We start from the raw sequence: 17,644 nt of genomic DNA on the forward strand, positions 1-17,644 counted from the left end.
AAACAAAACAAAAAAAAAAAAAGAACTGAAATTGAAAAATATTCTCTTCCAAAACCCTGAATCAATATTAAGCACTCACCACAAAAACGAGACTAGGTTCCTTTATATAATCATGAACCAGTCTCAGCAAACTCCACCAAAACGCAGCATAGGGTGCTGCAACTCCTTCAAACTGTGGTCACGAAAACCTTCAAACCTGAAGCCTTCAAAACCGCAACAATGTCTTGAGTATCTGAGAATAATCGAGTAGGTCCTAGGATGTAGAGTCGACTCCTAAGATCCTAGCTTTGATACCATGTAAATAAAACCAGATTTAATGAAGAAGATGGAGAGGAAGAAGAGGAAGAAGAAGAGAAGAGACTGCAATCCTTTGGGGAGAACAACCGATAGAAAGTTGAACTCCCCCTTTCACTAATTAATATAAGAATAGGGTACAAGAGATAAGAAGGGATAAAATCCCCAAAATAACCCCACTAAACCCATCTCAGTATTAGCGCTAATACCAAGATGCCAAATCTCGATACCTAACACCAATGCAAAAGTTACATGCAGCAGCATATTTGATAGCAATCATTGATTTAGTATGATTAATTATACCATGATTGCTATCCCATGGAAGATGCATTCATCTATGGCTTGTCCTCTTAACATCTTGAAAATCCTCCTAGATGTATGTTCTGATCTTTCTGGGAGCTGTAGTCCTCTTGCAAGTGTTTTCTTGTACTGTTGAGTATCTCATTCATGCTTTGCAGTTTTAATTTTAGCGACAGTTAACTTTTTCTTCAAAATAGAGGCCCAGTCCACTAATATACTCCTCTCTCCGTTCAATATTCAATTTGTTTCATCTTAATCCATATTGAATTAATTCTGATGGAAGAAAGAAAGTCATCGAAGAATCTTTGAACAATAACCCTCATTGAAAATCCCTAAGAAGATTGATCCAATCTTTCAACTCTCTCTCATATTTCCCTCCTCCGAAACAACTTACTGGGAGTGCTAATCAATTTTGAACAATAAGCTTCATCGGAAATCCCTAAGAAGATTGATCCAATCTTTCAACCCTCTCTCATATTTCCCTCCTCCTCCAAAAGAACATTACCTTCAGAAACTTCCTCAAACTTCCTCCCTTCCCTAATTCTCAACTGAAAATCCTCTGCCATCGGAGACCTTTGATAACTCTGCCGCACCTCTATTAATTTTTAATGCTTTGGCCGGTTCTATTAGAATTTTTCCTTGTGCTAACATAAAATGTCCTTCATTGACAAGAATATTGTGGCTTGAACCACAATCCTAGCGAAAGCTCCCGAGCTCAAGGAGAACTTCGGATCCTAGAAAGAAAAAAAAAATTGTATTCTCACTGATGAAGAAAATGCTAGTAATTCATAAGGCTATAAGTTTATAAAGCTTCATTAAGTTATATTTTACTTTATTTTGGGGGAAGAGGGTCAAATAAGTGTTGATCTATGGCTGTCCTGTCACTGAGAGGGGGTGAATCAGTGACCTAATATTCTTTCCTTTCCTATTCCACACACACTGGCACTGGCACTGTGTTGGTACTTTTCATAAACAATCACACATTCGTGTATACACCCCAGCCTGACTGTCAAAGGCTCAACCAAGTGTATACACCCATCCTGCACACAATCACTTCTAACTCCACAGAAGCAAACAGAAAGGGGGCACACACCCACAACACAAATATTTATACGAGGTTGGGCAAGATACCTACATCCCTGGAGTAGTGATTGTAGATGCTTCGTATCTACTCAATACACTACTTTAGCTGCACCTACAGCTGGGAGCTACTACACCCAATTTCCCAGCATAGAACTGAGATGGCATTACAATGCTAGTACAAATGATAGCACACACTGAACGCTTCTTCAGAAAATAAAACTGGGGTTATACAATGCCCACAGTGATACACATCTACCATAGAGTCAACAGTATTCAACCCTATGTCTAGCATAAAAACATGAATATAGACAATGTACAGAAATGAATACAAAGTGAGAAGCCTTACAACCCCAAGTCTGTAGCAAGTCCTGGTACTCTGAGATGACTTTAAGAAACTCCAAGCTCACTGGAATATTCAACTCCTATGACTGGAGAACTTGACTCTTCAAGTGTAAATTGGCATGGGGGACCACCTTTGCTCACTTTTCTTCACCTTTTCTTCTTTCTCCTTGCTTGTCTTAACTCTTAAATGGAACACCAACAACACACAACCACCATGCTTAAACTCAATTAATGGAGCCTTCAAGCTTCACTAGAAGTAGATGACAAACATTGAATGCAAGCACTCTACTTGAGCATACCCCTTGCACACAAGCCTTGCCTTGTTCCTCACAACTTGATCATCTTCATTGAGTTTATTTCTGAAAACCCATTTTGTGCTAATTGTGTTTTTGTCAACTGGCCAAGGAACGAAATCCCATGTATGGCTTCTCTCAATCTGGTCAAGCTCTTCATTCATAGCTTTCATCCAGCTCTCATCTCTGCTTGCTTCCAACAACAGATTTTGGCTCAACTTGAGACAGCAGTAAGTAGGTGTTAGTCTTCATTCTTCTAGTTTGAATACCAGTAGTGGGATTACCAATTATCTGCTCCTCTGACAGGAGAACTAGACTCTTCAAGTGTACATTGGCATGGGGGGCCACCTTTGCTCACTTTTCTTCACCTCTTCTTTCTCCTTGCTTGTCTTTAATGGAGCCTTCAAGCTTCACTAGAAGTAGATGACAAGCATTGAATGCAATGGGAACCTTCTTCCTCTCTGTCTTTTGGAATGTAAAGCTCAAAGAGAAGAGAAAATCAGTTTTTGGTTCACTTGATTTGGCCACATGATGAGGGAGATATCACACTTCAAAGTTCGGCCACAAAGAATGCAGGAAATGGAATCTTTTGGGCATAGTTCGAGAACTCGTGAGATCTCGCCGAGTTTCTCGGTTTTTCGAAATCCCGAGATGAGACTGCCTACGAGTCTCAAAATGTCAATATCTCGCCGAGGATCTCAGTCAAGATCTCGGTTTGACATAGGAAAATGCCCATCTAGGTCCTTTATATGAGTGCCAGATCTTGAGATCTTACTGGAAAATCTTGGTATACAAACACCTACCTATGCTAGGAACCAAGACAGACACTTATTTATGCCTAATATCATTTAAGTAAATGTTTCATTTACTTAAGTTTTTATTCATAAATAAGCAAATACCCCCCTATTTGAATCCAATAAAAATAGTTAAAAAATCAAATTCCAAAAGGAAAAAAAGTCAACCCAACAGTTCAAGAACAAAAACTGGATTTTCGACGGTAGGTGCAATTTTCAACTTTCTGATGCTGGGGTTTTTCTCAAATCTAAAAATTCCATAGATCTTATTATGGTAAAAATTGCTAAAAACCAAAAGTGCGGTAAAATATTCATTTGTTTTGATGTCCAAAATACTATTTTCATTCAGAGCGATTTTAACAGCATTTGCGCACACCAAATTAAGTTTGACCGGTACATAACTCTTTCAATATAAATCAGATTTTAGCAATCTTGGACTTGTTTGAAAGCTTTCAAACAAGTCCAAGATTGCTAAAATCTAATTTATATTGAAAGAGCGCAAATGCTGTTAAAATCGCTCTGAATGAAAATAGTTTTTTGGAATCAAAACAAATGAATATTTTACCGCACTTTTGGTTTTTAGCAATGTATTACCATAATAAGATTTATGGAACTTTTTAGATTTGAGAAAAACCCCAGCATTAGAAAGTTGAAAATTGCACCTACCGCCGAAAATCCAGTTTTTGTTCTTGAACTGGGGGTTGACTTTTTTTCCTTTTGGAATTTTATTTTTTAACTATTTTTATTGGATTCAAATAGGGGGGTATTTGCTTATTTATGAATAATATCTTAAGTAAAGGCATAAATAAGTATGTTTGTCCTGTGTCTGTCCTGGTTTCTAGCATAAGTGTCTGTCTTGCTTTCCCACTAAGTGAAACTCCGATTTGGACTTTGTTTTTACAAAATCTGATAGTGCCATTGTGTTTAAATGGCCTAATATAGGTTGAATACCAAGTTTCAGACCCAAACTAGGTCTAAAACCCACCGAGATGAGGCTTCGAGTCAAGAAAAAAAAAAGTGCACCAACTCGATGAGATCTCGACTCGACTTGGTTTTTCAAGGGTCCGAGTTGGCACCGAGATCCGAGTTTTCGAACCTTGCTTTTGGGGCTGAATATGCACAAGTGCATCACACTAGATTGTGGCTGGCCTGGGAGCCATCTGATTTGGATTAGATGAGGGGAGCAATTTTCGACCGACAGATCGACCTAACGCACTCAAAAATTTCGGAAGAAACATGAACCAGTCGTTTGGAACCTTCGCGACGTATACCAAACGCGATGCAACAAGGGAGTAGATGTTCGTGAAGATCGGCCAGTCAGATTGACTGTTTTAAGCGGAAACATATGTTGGCGCTCAAATCAGAATCTGTTGAAGATTTGGTCCGATTCTCTTAGTTGGTTTGGTCTTTGTGTAATGTCCATATTCGTTGTATCTGCATGTTAGATAAGGCCTACGAGTCAGCCCTAGCTAGCATGCCTTATTTGTAATTTCCCTTCATCTCTATAAGTAAAAGGTGGCCTCTGTCACTCTGATAAGCCAACACATTCTCAAATCTCTTCTCTTCTCTAAATTCTTCTTGGTATCAAAGACCAATTCCTTTTGGGATTTTTTTTCTTTTCGACCTTTTGCGAAGGTCAGCCCCTCATAATAGAGGCTATGTCCTCCCAAGGCTGAGCATGGTATCCTAAAAGTCATGCAGCCTTCACCGCTGACCACTAACACCATCACCCCATGCCCGCCGCCACCAAGGCTTCACACCCATATGTTTCAGGGGCCCAAGCCCCCTTATGGAGGCTCCACCTCTCTCCCTAACACCACCAAGGGCTCTCGCCCCCTCTTTCGATGCCTCCAGGAGTCATCACCCCCTCTTTCGCCGCCGCCTACAGGGGCTCCCCCACCTTCTTTCTTCATCGACTACAAGGGCTCCGCCCCTTTGTTGCTGCTTCCAGGGGCTCTAGCCCCCTTTACTTCGACGCCTTCACCTGCAAGGGCACCACCCCCCTCCTATGACGCTGGCAAGGGCCTTCACCCCCTTTTGTCAATCTGTTAGGGCCTGTTGCCCCTCTGGATCTCTCTATAAGACATCTCCATTGATCATCACGGATGGCAGGTCCTTTTTCGGTTGCTGCCTAACTCCTTCATGCCTTATATTATCATATTGCTGCTCGTATGCACTGTTGATTAATTGATTATTGGACTTATATGCTGCTGCCTCTTATTTGATCATCTTCTACACATTCTGTGAGTGATTTCTTGGCAAGGTTTAAGACCTCATCTCGTCTCGCCATTTCAGGCAGATCGAGATTTCCGAAATATCCGAAATATACCAAAATTTCGCCGAAGTATGGTATTTTTTCTGCCATATTTCGGCAGTCCATCTCAGTGGGTTTTTGGCCATATTAAGGCCTGATACTTCATGTACACCCTTATTTAAGCTAAATAAACACATTTAAACCTTCATATTGCAAAAAAATGAACTCAAAGTGGTGTTTTGGGTTTGCACCCTTGATTGACAGTATACGGTCGGACCCTGATGTATAAATAGTTAAATACACATTGTATAAGTACTAAAAGACATAATAACAAATTTAAACAAAGTAATGAAACAAAAATAAAGTCAAATGTAGCCTTTAGTTTAAACTTTAAACTCATAAAATCATAAGTGCATAAGTTCATAAGTCATAACTCAGAACTCCATAAAAGTCATTAGTTCAATACTCAATAGTCAATACAAAAAGTCACAACTCACAAGACTCACAACTGTCATAAAACAAATCCTAGTAATAATTGTTATGCCTTCCTGGATCGACCCCCCTCATGCTCCGTTGGAGTCGACGCCCATTGCTCTCTGTCTGAAGGACATTCGTAGACCACAGTATAGTTTCAAAGAAGAAACAAGTGTAGTCATCCACAATTGCCATGTAAATCCCGAAATATCACGAAATTTTGCCGAAATTTGTACTTTTTTCATTTCGTATGGCCATTTTGTCTCAGGAGTGTCGAGATTTCCGAAATATGCCGATATATAGGCGATATTTCGCGAAATCTTGAACCGTGTTTCTTGGCCCTGTTCATCGTTATTTTATCCCTATAAATGACAGAAAGCTTTACTACGTCTACAGGGGGAGTTGAGGGTAGTGTGGTGGGTCATCTTGGAACCCATGGCCATAACCCTACTCTTCAAATTGGGCCTACAAAGTTGAATGGGACCAACTATCTGACTTGGTCCCAGGATTGCATGCTCACGATCCGTGGTAATAACCTCTTGGGATATGAGTAGTGATACTCCCAAGCCATCTGACACTGTGGATGCTAATACCTAGCTGGCGAATGACGCCCTTGTGATGTCCTTTTTACTCAACTCTATGGAACCCACCAACAGCCCTAGTTTTGTTCTTTTGAACTCGGCCAAAGAATTGTGGGATGTTGTCATTCACCTATGCACAGTCCAACAACTATGCTCAGATTTATGAATTGCGTCAACCAGTTTGGGAGATTGCTCAGAAGGAGTTATTACTCCCTGCCTACTACGCTGCCCTTAACAATTTATGGCAATAGTTGGACTTCTACCACCCTGTCTCCATGTCTTGTACTGCTGATATCAATACCTTTCAGACAGAGCACGAGATGGAATGAGTGTATGACTTCCTTGCATGATTGAACCCAGAATATGATCAAATCTAGGTCCAGGTTCTCAGTCGTGATAAGTTTCCCACCTTACTGGAAGCATATAATTTGGTTCAACATGAGAAGCGTTGCCGGTCAGTTATGATGCCTATGATTACTCCTGCTCACTCAGCCCTTGCCTCTACTCCTCAACCTGATTTGACTAAACCGACTGCTCCTAGTAAAGAGCCGGTTAAGTGTGACTATTGTAGCCATCCTCGCCACTCCAAAGAAACATGTTGGAAGATTCACGGTCATCCTAAAGGGGGAGGACGTGGTGGGAAACAAGGTGCCTCGCGTTCTCAGGCTCCGGCTGAGATGGATCCTGCTGCTCCTCCCACGGCATCAGCATCTTCCACCTCTGCTTCTCATCTAGCCCAGTCAGGTATATTCCTTCTTCATCCCAGCCTAGCAATTCTTGGCTCTTGGGTTCCGGAGCCTCTAACCACATGACTAGTTCCTCGGATATATTTAGTACCTATACCCCCTGTTCAAGTAAGGACAAGGTCCGAGTCTCTAATGGGTCCCTTTCCGCTATTTCTAGTAAGGGCATTGTTCCTGTTCTCCCACCATCTCTTCAATATGTGCTCCATGTCCCTAACATGTGTGCTAATTTTTTTTCAATTTATCGCTATATTGTTGACCTCAATTGCTGTGTTCACTTCTTTTCCACTCATTGTGTTTTTTAAGATCTTGTGACGGGGAAAACGATTGGATATGGTAAGGTGCGAGATGGGCTCTACTACTTTGATCTTGAACCTCCTGCAACATCTTCTCCAGTCTCTATGAATACTCTTCGGGTTGATAGTCATCTTTACCAATTACACCAATGGTACCGCCATCTGGGACATCCTTCTTTCCGCATTTTGAATCGTTTATTTCCTTCTTTAATAAAACACTTTCCTTAGGGACATTTTACTTGTGATGTGTGTGAACTTGATAAACACACTCGTTCTTCTTATTACCCTAGTGCTAATAAAAGTAGTATTCCTTTTTCTATTATTCGTTCTGATTTGTGGGGACCTTCTCGCACTATTGCATAGGGTGGATACTGATGTTTTATTACTTTTCTTGATAATTGCACTCGCTTAACTTGGGTATATCTCCTTCAGACAAAATTCGAGGCCATTTTTTGTTTTCAATCCTTCCATAATATGGTTCGGACCCAGGTTTAAGCCTTGCAGAGTAATAAGGGAACAGAATATATTGATGGCCCTTTTCTCAAGTATCTTGACGACCATGGCATTCTTTCACAAACTTCCTGTGTTCAAACTCCAAAACAAAATGGTATCCCTGAACGGAAGAATTGGCACCTCCTTGAAGTTGCCCGGTCTATCATGTTCACTACCAATGTTCCAAAGTTTTATTTAAGGAATGACCATATTAGAGTTGGGTTGGGAGTAGCTCCGATCCATGATAAACTTAGAGAGAGTTGTTTGAGGTGGCATGGCCATTCAACAAAGGCCTTTGGATGCCGGAATCCAGAGGAGTGACCTGATTCAAATTGAGGGAACCAAAAGAGCCAAAGGCAGGCCTAAGATAACCATAGAAGAAGTGCTGAAGAATGACATGCTTAGCTTAGGCTTTGTTCCTGGCATGACTTCAAATAGAGCTGAGTAGAGAACAAAGATCCATGTGGTCAACCCCATTTAATTGGACTTTGATGTTGTGATGTTGTTGTTGTAATGAACTCCAATTTTGTGGCCGGGATGTTGGGCAGTTAAGAAGTAGTGCGTAGCTAGGAGGGGTCGATGCCCTACAATTGGTGTCAATGTTGTGTGCCCCTTCCCTTTACTTCTATATTAATTTTCTATCTTTAGCCGACCCCATTAAGTTGGGATAAGGCTAAGTTGTTGTTGTGTGTTGAATTATGTACACCAGAATACCGTGGGGGTATTCTGGTCATGTCACAGTTATATTTTTACATTCTTTGTACTTCCTAGTTAAGTCGGCTATGCTAAGGGTATTTTTTGTCATTAGTATGTAATCTTTTCTATTATAAATACAAGGCTTGTTTGATCATATTGATCACTCAAGCAATTACTCTCTAATTCAAATCTACTAACATGGCATCAGAGCAAGTTTCGGATTAGGGCAGTCTCCTTTTTTCCATTCTCGATTTCCCCTTCTCCTCACTTTCATTCTCAAGCTCTTCTTCCCCTCTTTCTCCTTTTATTCTTCATTCTCCCACTAGGGCAGCACTGATAAGGTGATCTACAGATCCAGTTGCTGCCCTCCATCACCTCATTCAATGATTATAGAATTTTCAGATCGATAGGAGCTTGTACTCTGACTGCGACTTTTGAAGACTTCAAGGTTTTTGGACTGATTTAATCTACTCTTAAAAGGGATCTCTCCACATTGTGGAAGCTCAAGAACTGCAGCAGATTCTTATTGGACAAGGTTCTATCTCCATCCATACTGTGGCTTCTCTCCCAGCAGATTCTTATTGGACAAGGTTCTATCTCCAGCCATATTGTGGCTTCTCTCCCTGATCGATTTTGCTCTCATATTGGTTTTTTTTTCAAAACCCTGTAAATATCGATCTTGGGGTTTTACTTCTCTGTTGATGCTGGGTTTTGGAAGGGTGATTCAGCACTACTACAAGTACACTCGATCCAAGTTTCAGCACATTAGACTGGTTTTTTGATTGCACTCTACCCTATACTAATCTCACCAGAATCAGGGTTTTTTTCAAAACCCTGAAAAAGTCGATCTAGGGGATTGCCCTATCTGTTGCTGCTGGTTTTTGGGGACAACTCTTCCTACATTTGAAGAGGTTTCTCCTCCAATTTCCAACTCTTATCTTGGAGTATTTATTGGGTTTCTCATCACCACAGCCCTTCTCTGCGATTTAGGTCTCTCTGCTGAACAATGGCCGACTCTGAAGTCTCTACTGGCACTTCTGCTGCTGATGGGTATGGTAGGAATGATACACATGACCTTCTCCCTAACCCTATCAAACTGGATGGGAGCAATTACCTGATATAGTCTCGCTCAGCCTACTTTGTCATTGCTGGCCGTGGGCTTACTGGCCATATTGATGGTACTATTGTTATGCCAACTGAAGTTGGTCCTCTTCTGAACAGACGGATATCCAATAATGGTATCCTCATGTCTTATTTGATTGGCTCGATGCAATCAGACCTTGCAAGTGGATTTCTTCTTCTTGATACAGCTGCTTAGATATGGTCTGCCTGCAAGGAAACATATGGACAGCTTGGTATTGATGCCCAGGTTTATGAACTCCAGAAGAAAGTCCTTCATACCACTCAGGGGGAATTATCTGTCTCCAAGTACTATGCTACTTTTCGCAGCCTTTGGCAACAGTTGGATCATTTTTCTGATCACCATTCTTCCACTCTTGGTGATATTGCTGCTTACAAGAAGCATGTTGACAAGATACGAGTCTATGACTTCTTGGCTGGATTAAATGTGGAATATGATCAGATTGGGGTCCAAGTGTTGGGTCACTCTCCTTTTCCCACGCTTAAACAATCCTATGCCTTGGTCTCCTCTGAAGAAAACCGTAAGGCTGCTATGCTCCATCCTCCACCTACTGAGAGATCAGCTCTCTAGACTGCTTCCACGGCCATCCCTTTCACTGCTGGAAACTCCTCTTCTGGTGATTCTACCAAGGGCATTGACACTCTCACTACCAATCAAGGGGCATTAACACTCTCACTGCCAAACCAGACACTGCCACATCATCAGAACCAGCCACTTCATCACTGACACATCAGCTGGGTTGCCAACAATGATAACACACACTTGACAATAAGAACAATTGCTCTCCCAGAGTAACAAATAGATTTTATGGGCAACCAGCCAGCACAAAAAATACAACCAATTTACATACAACAACAAGGGGAATAGTACAATAGGACAGAAGAAGTAAACACCCTCAAACACCTCAAATCATGTGACAGGGTACCCCAAGAGTTTCTAGACATTGGCTTCTGAATGAACAAGATGTCCCTTTATTCACAGAAGGATCTAGTTCTCCTAATCAGGCATGTAGTCTCCATGGGACTGTAAACATCATTGAATGTTGATTTTCACTTAGCAAATTGCAAAAGCTACTTTTGTCACTTTTTATTACTTCTTGTAGACCATCATGACATATAATGAGCGGAAGACTGAGCAGTGTGAAACAGTCTTTTCATTTTTTACACACTTTCCAAGCAATGATACACATCTAATTAATACCCAAAACAAAACAGGGAAACTGAAGCATCAAAAGTAGTGACCAACTTTGGTAGCAATTGTCCCATGAAATTCACGCTACAGTTTTTTATGACATTGATCCATGTCTCTATGTTTACTTTGCAGAAACATAGCATTACTGGAATCTACATCCCCAGTTCACAGGATATCTTCTGTTATCCAATATGAGGACAAGAACTCCAATAGGTAGAAGACAAACATAAGGGGAAAACTATCCTATGAAGCTGCAGAATACAAACAATGGCCAAACTATCAGTAGAAAAAGTTAATCCCAGATACCCAAAACACCTGGCCTTAGAAATCAGCAGGACATGAAATTACCTGTTCCCACAATTTAGAAGTCCTCTAGGAGATATATCCCAGCTTTCACATTGAAACAACCTTACAAATTCTTCGTAAGGGAAGAGCACCTATGAAATCAAAAGAACAGAGAATGAAGGAAAGCTTTCATTTGTATATCCATAATTCGAGTAAAATGAATAAAGAATTCATATATCAGGGGTTGCACATGAATTGAAAGGTAAACCTTGTTGCTCTTCCGGCCATTACTAGTAACTTCTCTAGCATCCTGTCTCTGAAGTTTAGATGACTTTCTTAGACCCATCTTCCTCATAATACTGTCTGACAGACCATTTTTGTCCTTTCCAGGGACAGTCGTGAAAGCACCCGCTTGACAGACTTCTGCATAGAGAATACAGTATTAAATGCAATAAGGGCCAACAGGTTGAAAGCAAATGCATCCACAAATATTATGAACAAAGCCTAGAAAACCCACTTGATTCATTTATTACACATCCTTTACTCTGCATCCCTGAGTATGTGCTTTCTCTCGAAGCTTTCAAAGTTGATCCTGGGGATCCTGAAATTTTGGATTCAGAAGGATGTAACATACTACTAGATTTCATGCTTCCCTTGACTGAGATCATTTCAGGGGGACATATCAAGTCAATTGTTTCACTATTAGAAGCCAGTTCTTCCCTAAGTAAACTGTCCCTATCTTGCAATCTTGTCCTGGTTTTCTCTGAATGTAATGAGCCTGTGGTACAAGGTTCACTGCTTGATTCAGATAAACATTCAGTTTGTCCTCTTAAGTTATGATTATCATGAATAGTACTTCTCCGAGCGATTCTCCCATTTACAAGCACAGAAGGGCTATTGATGTTATGCTGTTTTGAAATTTGTCCTGAAGATGCTATGGGATCATCATTTCCTAACTGAAGCCACCACAGAAGTAGAATATTAGGGGATACATCAGTGGATGAAAAAGTAAAACAACAACACAACCCAAAGGAACAAAATTAAATTTTGGTACCTTATGTCTTATAGAAGCCTTCTTGGATGGGATAATATTAGACAAAGTTGAACTGCTATCGCAACTTCCACAGGCTTCTTCAAAAGATCCCGATAAAGCAGCATCTTCTGTTCTCAATATTTCTCTGTTAGATTTACCGGAGACACGCTTCTCTGCAAGTTTTTTCTCCACCCTCGGTACCTGATATGTATTGAGCACGGTAGTGTTGATAGAAGCAGTAGAAGCGTTGGTAGATGGATGATTTGGTTTATCCAGAGGGACACTGTCTGGTATAATATGCCTAATCTCATATGCTTCAAAGAGACCATCCTGGTTTTCACATGGTAGAGCACTCTCATGAACATATTCATCAATTACGGCAGGCTTAGGAGATGAACTTAGGCAGGTGGCCTCCAACTGCTGACATTCTTCCTTGTGACCCATCCTCCAGTGGATAATTTGACACTTTCCAGAACTGAAAATTGCAATCAATTCAAAGCATTATGGAAGACGAAGAAGGTAGTGTTATGCTGCAAGATCAGGCCTCATATGTTTCATTAGCCTTTTAGTTTTATTGATACATGTAGTAGAATGTTTTTGCATGTGTAGTATGTGCTATCTGTCTAAAGTATATTTGCACCCTAATTACCCAAAAAAAAATTTCTTACCATAAATATATTATATATGCATATATATGTAACGATGTCTATTATTCTTCAAAGATCTATTATTCTTCAAAGAAATAGATAAAATATCTTACTGAAAACATCAAAGGGCTTCATCAGATGCCATAAGATGGGAAGGATAATATGGATGGTCCACAGATATTACTAATATTGTGGACACATAAGGAAGTAGGTTGAGCATAACTTTCTCTTGTCTGCTAAGAAATGCAAATGGAATGGTAGATAAGTGGTGTAAGTAGCGATTATGTATATAGCAAGAACTCAATATTTCTATTAATTAATAGAAACTTGAGCTGGGAACAGTCAAATTCATATTCTATAAAAGTCCCCGTAATGCTTGTATTCCCTTGCTGAATGGAAGGAACAGTTCCCCTATTGCTTGCTAATGGACTATAGCCGGCATGAAGGAACAGATTATATATCAAGTCTTTCCTATTCTCCTAGTCGAGCATTGTTGCCTTGCGCGGTATAGTTTGTGTTCAGTTGACTCTGTCTCGATAAAATGTTGAAAGATTGATTTATAAATTAGCTTTCTTAGTCAATTGGTAAAAGCCCTTGAAATATCCAATTTGTGAATTCTGGAATTTTCTCCTAGAGCTCTGGAACTCATGACTCCATTAGAAAGTAGAATTACCAACTTTTACACGAATTTGAAAGTGGATGAGATCAGGCGAGTCACAAGTGGTCTCAGTTGGAGATGGGATTGCACATGTTGATGGATTGAACACGATTCAAGCTGGGGAAATGGTTGAATTTTCCAGCAGTGTGAAAGGAATAGCATTGAATCTTGAGGATAAGAATGTAGTTTGTTGTCTTTGGAAGTGATACCGCTATTAAAGAAGGAGATCTTGTCAAGCACACTGGATCTATTGTGGATATTCCTACAGGAAAGGTAATGCTAGGGCATGCAGTCGAGGAGTTGGGACCATGGTTCGTAATCTCGAGATTGATCTCGGGATCAATCTTTGGATCGGTATTGGGATCAGCTTCGGCATCGCCCTGAATCAGGCCGAATCTAACGGATTTGCCCCTGTTTTTTAATAAAAAACGGTTTTTTTATGTTTTACTCTTGGGTCGTACCAGTGGATCGGTCAAGAATCGGGAACGGTCTCAGCCAATACCGATCCAGACGAATCCACCAATCCAAGACCAATATTACGACACTTGGTTGGGAGTGATGAAGGGCCATTGGCAGCCCCAACCAGGACCAGGCCAGAACCAGTCAAGCACCCCACAAGGTACCAGCTTAGGCCCAGGCCCAGGCTTTATCAGTCCCCGGCTAAGCCCACGGCCCAGCCCATGTTCAAGATCCAGCCCAAGTCCAAGATTCAGTCCAAGTTCAAGACCAGTCCAGACCTGGACTGATTCCACTTCTGGCCATTACAGCCCAATCATGGACTCCTTGGGTTAGTCAAGTCTGGCCCCACAAAAACTAACATTTTCTTGTGTCTTTTCATATTCCTAGGCAGCTTTAATGTTTTCCTTTATTTAGTCTTGTTTGTAGTTCCTAAGTCTTGGGAACAATTTTCTATTTCTTGGGTTAAATTTCTAGGTCTAGGACTTATTTCCTATGTATTGGGTTTATTTTCTAGGTGTTGGGAATTCCATTTAGCTTTGGAATTCCAGCAGTCACTTTATTTAATTCATCTATCTAAGAGGCTGCTTAGTCTCTTCCTCCTCTATAAATTGAAATCGTGGAGGCTGTTTTAAGCATCCAGAAATTTTAAAAAAATAAAGTACTCTTTTGTGAGAATCTGTTGTGAGAACATCAAGTGAGCTTGTGAGAACATCAAGTGAGCTTAGGTGAGACTCCTACAGCGGGATCAAGGTGGGACTCCGACGGTTAGCAACCAGTGGGACTCTGGGCTGCATCTTTCCAACTACTTATCTTCACCTTCAAATACTTCTTCTTTCTCTTCCATTCAAAGCCTTACCTCTCACCACCATTACCAACACAATCAACAGCCTTAAATCTTATTAGCCTACCCTACTTTGGTCCTACACAACCTGATTGCCATCTGGTTGTCCTCCAGAATTGATCCTGAAGTACAGATCCTTTAGGATCCGCCATCAGGAAGAGGGGCTCCCAGCGATCATGAACAAAGACGTGTCGAAGTGAAAGCCCCTGGAATTATAGAACGTAAATCTGTGCACAAGCCTATGCAAAAAGGGTTGAAAGCGGTAGATAGCCTGGTTCCTATAGGTCGTGGTCAATGAGAACTTCTAATCGGGGACCCAAAAACTGGAAAAAGAGTTAATGCTATCAATACCAAATTAAACCAAAAGCAAATGAATTCAAGGGGCGAGAATGAATGTTTATGTGATCTTGATCCTTTAGAACAAAAAGGGACTATACTAGATCTGCATAGATCTCCCGATAATATCAACAAATAAGTTGTTTTTGTAAACAAAGCAACAAATAGATACAGTGTGCTTTTGTAGTTGCAAAGCAAAACAAAAAGCAAGAAATACATACCAGTATCTGACAGACTTGCACTGGGAGCAGCGGGTATTAGCTGGACCAAAGCATCTGGCACATTCATGAAACCCAGTCTTTGTAGAAGCTACAACAGGCATAACACTGGCAGTAGCCGTTGCTTCAGCAAGGAGAGCTTCTTCAGCTGCTAACTGAGCAAGCAGACGTACCCTCTCCTTCTTCTTTGCAGCCTCATTCCATTTTCCAAGTAAGATGTAAGTAACCAAAGGAAGCACAACCAAGACCAGAAACAGGACAGGTATATCAGCTTCCCTTGGCTCAAGCATGTCCCCTTCAACAAATTCATGTCCAGCTTCCTTACAAGAGAAACTCACTAAGCTGCATAAGCCAAGGTTTCTCCTTCATTTTTCTTTCTTTTTCCTTCCTACATTATAAGATCAAAAATGAATGAAAAGAAAAAGAAAATAGACATACTGAATAGTTGTTTATTACTCCAAAAGAGAAATGCATCTCCATACAAAAAGAAGAAAATAGACATACTGAATTGTAAAAAAGTCCTGCTCCACCAAGATTCAAAACCATGAGAAATGGGAGGAACAGAAAAGATATTCATAGCTTCCTTCAGACCATCCCACCCCTCCCGAAAAATATTCAACAGCATTAAAGGGAAAAACCATACGAATAAATAGAAAAGGAACAGAAAGAGCAGAAGAGAGGGAATAATACATAAACATACAAATGGAAGTTGTTAGCAATTGTATTATTTGTAACTTACTATTCAAAAGAGCATAGCTCCACCTAGAATTTATTTCTAATACATATTCAAAAGAATCATTTAAGTACTAAACTCTTAATTCTCTTGAAGGAAGAAAAACCCAAAAAATAAATAAATAAATAAATAGAAGAGGGGGTCAATGGGTTATAGCATCAGTCTTCGTCTCCTTCTTCTTCTTCTCTTTGCTTTTCGGTTTCCTTAATATTGAGTAACCCTTGAGGGAATGCAAGAAATGTCACACAGATATACTGAAAGCAGAAAACGACGAGAGCTGCTGAAAGGTCTCATATTTGACAAAACCGTTCAGAAAATGGAGATTTCAAGCAGAAGCAATACCCCTAATGGCTTCATCAACTTCACTTCAGAAGTTCAAGTGAAATATTTAACCAGGAAAAAAAAAATTCCCTTTCACTACATGGAAATGAAGAAACTATGGAACAAAAATCCATCTCCCAGAGCACATTCACCCCCTAGATGAAAGAACCTCTGACACTCTAATGTATACAGTGAACCCACGTTCCTACAAAATGTGATTTGGATATATCCCTGCCTCAAAAAGGCTTCTGCTTTTGCATTTTACAGAGCTATCAATCAAAATATCAATAGAACAAATACGAAACCCCGTACTGACAGAGGGGAAAATGATGGAATCTTTCACTTTGCAATAAGCCCTTCTCTCTACTGAGATTTCAAGAGAAACCAACCCAAAAAAGCATCTCATTTACCAATTCCACATGTATAAGCACAACATATTCAACAACACAGGCAGGAAATCAAGCGGTTTCAGAGAATGAAGATTCCATGACAAATGATGAAACAGGAAAATGTTGTCAGATGTCCACATTACCCAGACTACAAAAATAATTACTCCATAGCTAAAATCATTAATCTTCATCTTTTACAGAGATTTCAATGGTTTAACCACAGACCCCGTGGAATCCAGCTTTTTCAGCGTGAGATTCAGAGAGTAAAAAGGAAAACTAGCGAAATCACGATAAGGTTTGCTGGTTCTGTCTTCCTTCTTACCTTGCATAAAAGAAGAAATCCACCAAAAAGCTCAAGACTCCAGCTTCCTTCTTTGCCGAGAGATTCTTTGATTTCTTTCAAAATGCATACGGAGTTCCAACAATTTCCTGCAGCGTTCGCTCAGTCCCCCTTCTCAGTTAAGCTCAGCCCACTCGAAAATAATAAAGAAAAGAATAAAAAAATAAACATTATCTGTTGCTTCTCGCTCCATTAAAGGTTGATGTTTCTAAGAATCTTTAACCGTACAGTCCCTTAAAGCATCAAGATTCTTGATGTCCCTTGTGTGGGCCATGTCCCATCTCCTGAGTTTGTCCATAAATACTACAGACTGAAGGATCATAACCATAACCGTCTACCGATTTTGTAGATGATCATTACCGTCTGAGATAATATAAGCAGAAAATGTGATGAAAACCAAGTAAATAATG

General features: G+C 40.3%; 1 protein-coding gene across 2 annotated transcripts in view; it reads right to left on the bottom strand.

The window, feature by feature from the left end:
• Positions 1-17,284, bottom strand: part of LOC122640354 (ubiquitin carboxyl-terminal hydrolase 15-like) — a 62,212-nt gene extending 44,928 nt beyond the window's left edge. The window contains exons 1-6 of one of the 2 annotated variants that reach the window (XR_006329647.1): positions 17,217-17,284; positions 15,455-15,839; positions 12,314-12,767; positions 11,777-12,215; positions 11,528-11,682; positions 11,323-11,411 (exon numbers count right to left, since the gene is read on the bottom strand). Coding sequence is in view for 1 of the 2 variants with exons in the window: in XM_043833517.1 (XP_043689452.1) it covers positions 11,323-11,411; positions 11,528-11,682; positions 11,777-12,215; positions 12,314-12,767; positions 15,455-15,741 (1,424 nt within the window). In the remaining variant the exon portion in view is untranslated. The remainder of the gene's footprint in view (positions 1-11,322; positions 11,412-11,527; positions 11,683-11,776; positions 12,216-12,313; positions 12,768-15,454; positions 15,840-17,216) is intronic. The other variant, XM_043833517.1, reaches the window with a different exon arrangement.
• Positions 17,285-17,644: the final 360 nt, after the last annotated feature.

This window comes from Telopea speciosissima, chromosome 9 (assembly GCF_018873765.1).
Source record: "Telopea speciosissima isolate NSW1024214 ecotype Mountain lineage chromosome 9, Tspe_v1, whole genome shotgun sequence".
NCBI classification, from domain to species: Eukaryota; Viridiplantae; Streptophyta; class Magnoliopsida; order Proteales; family Proteaceae; genus Telopea; species Telopea speciosissima.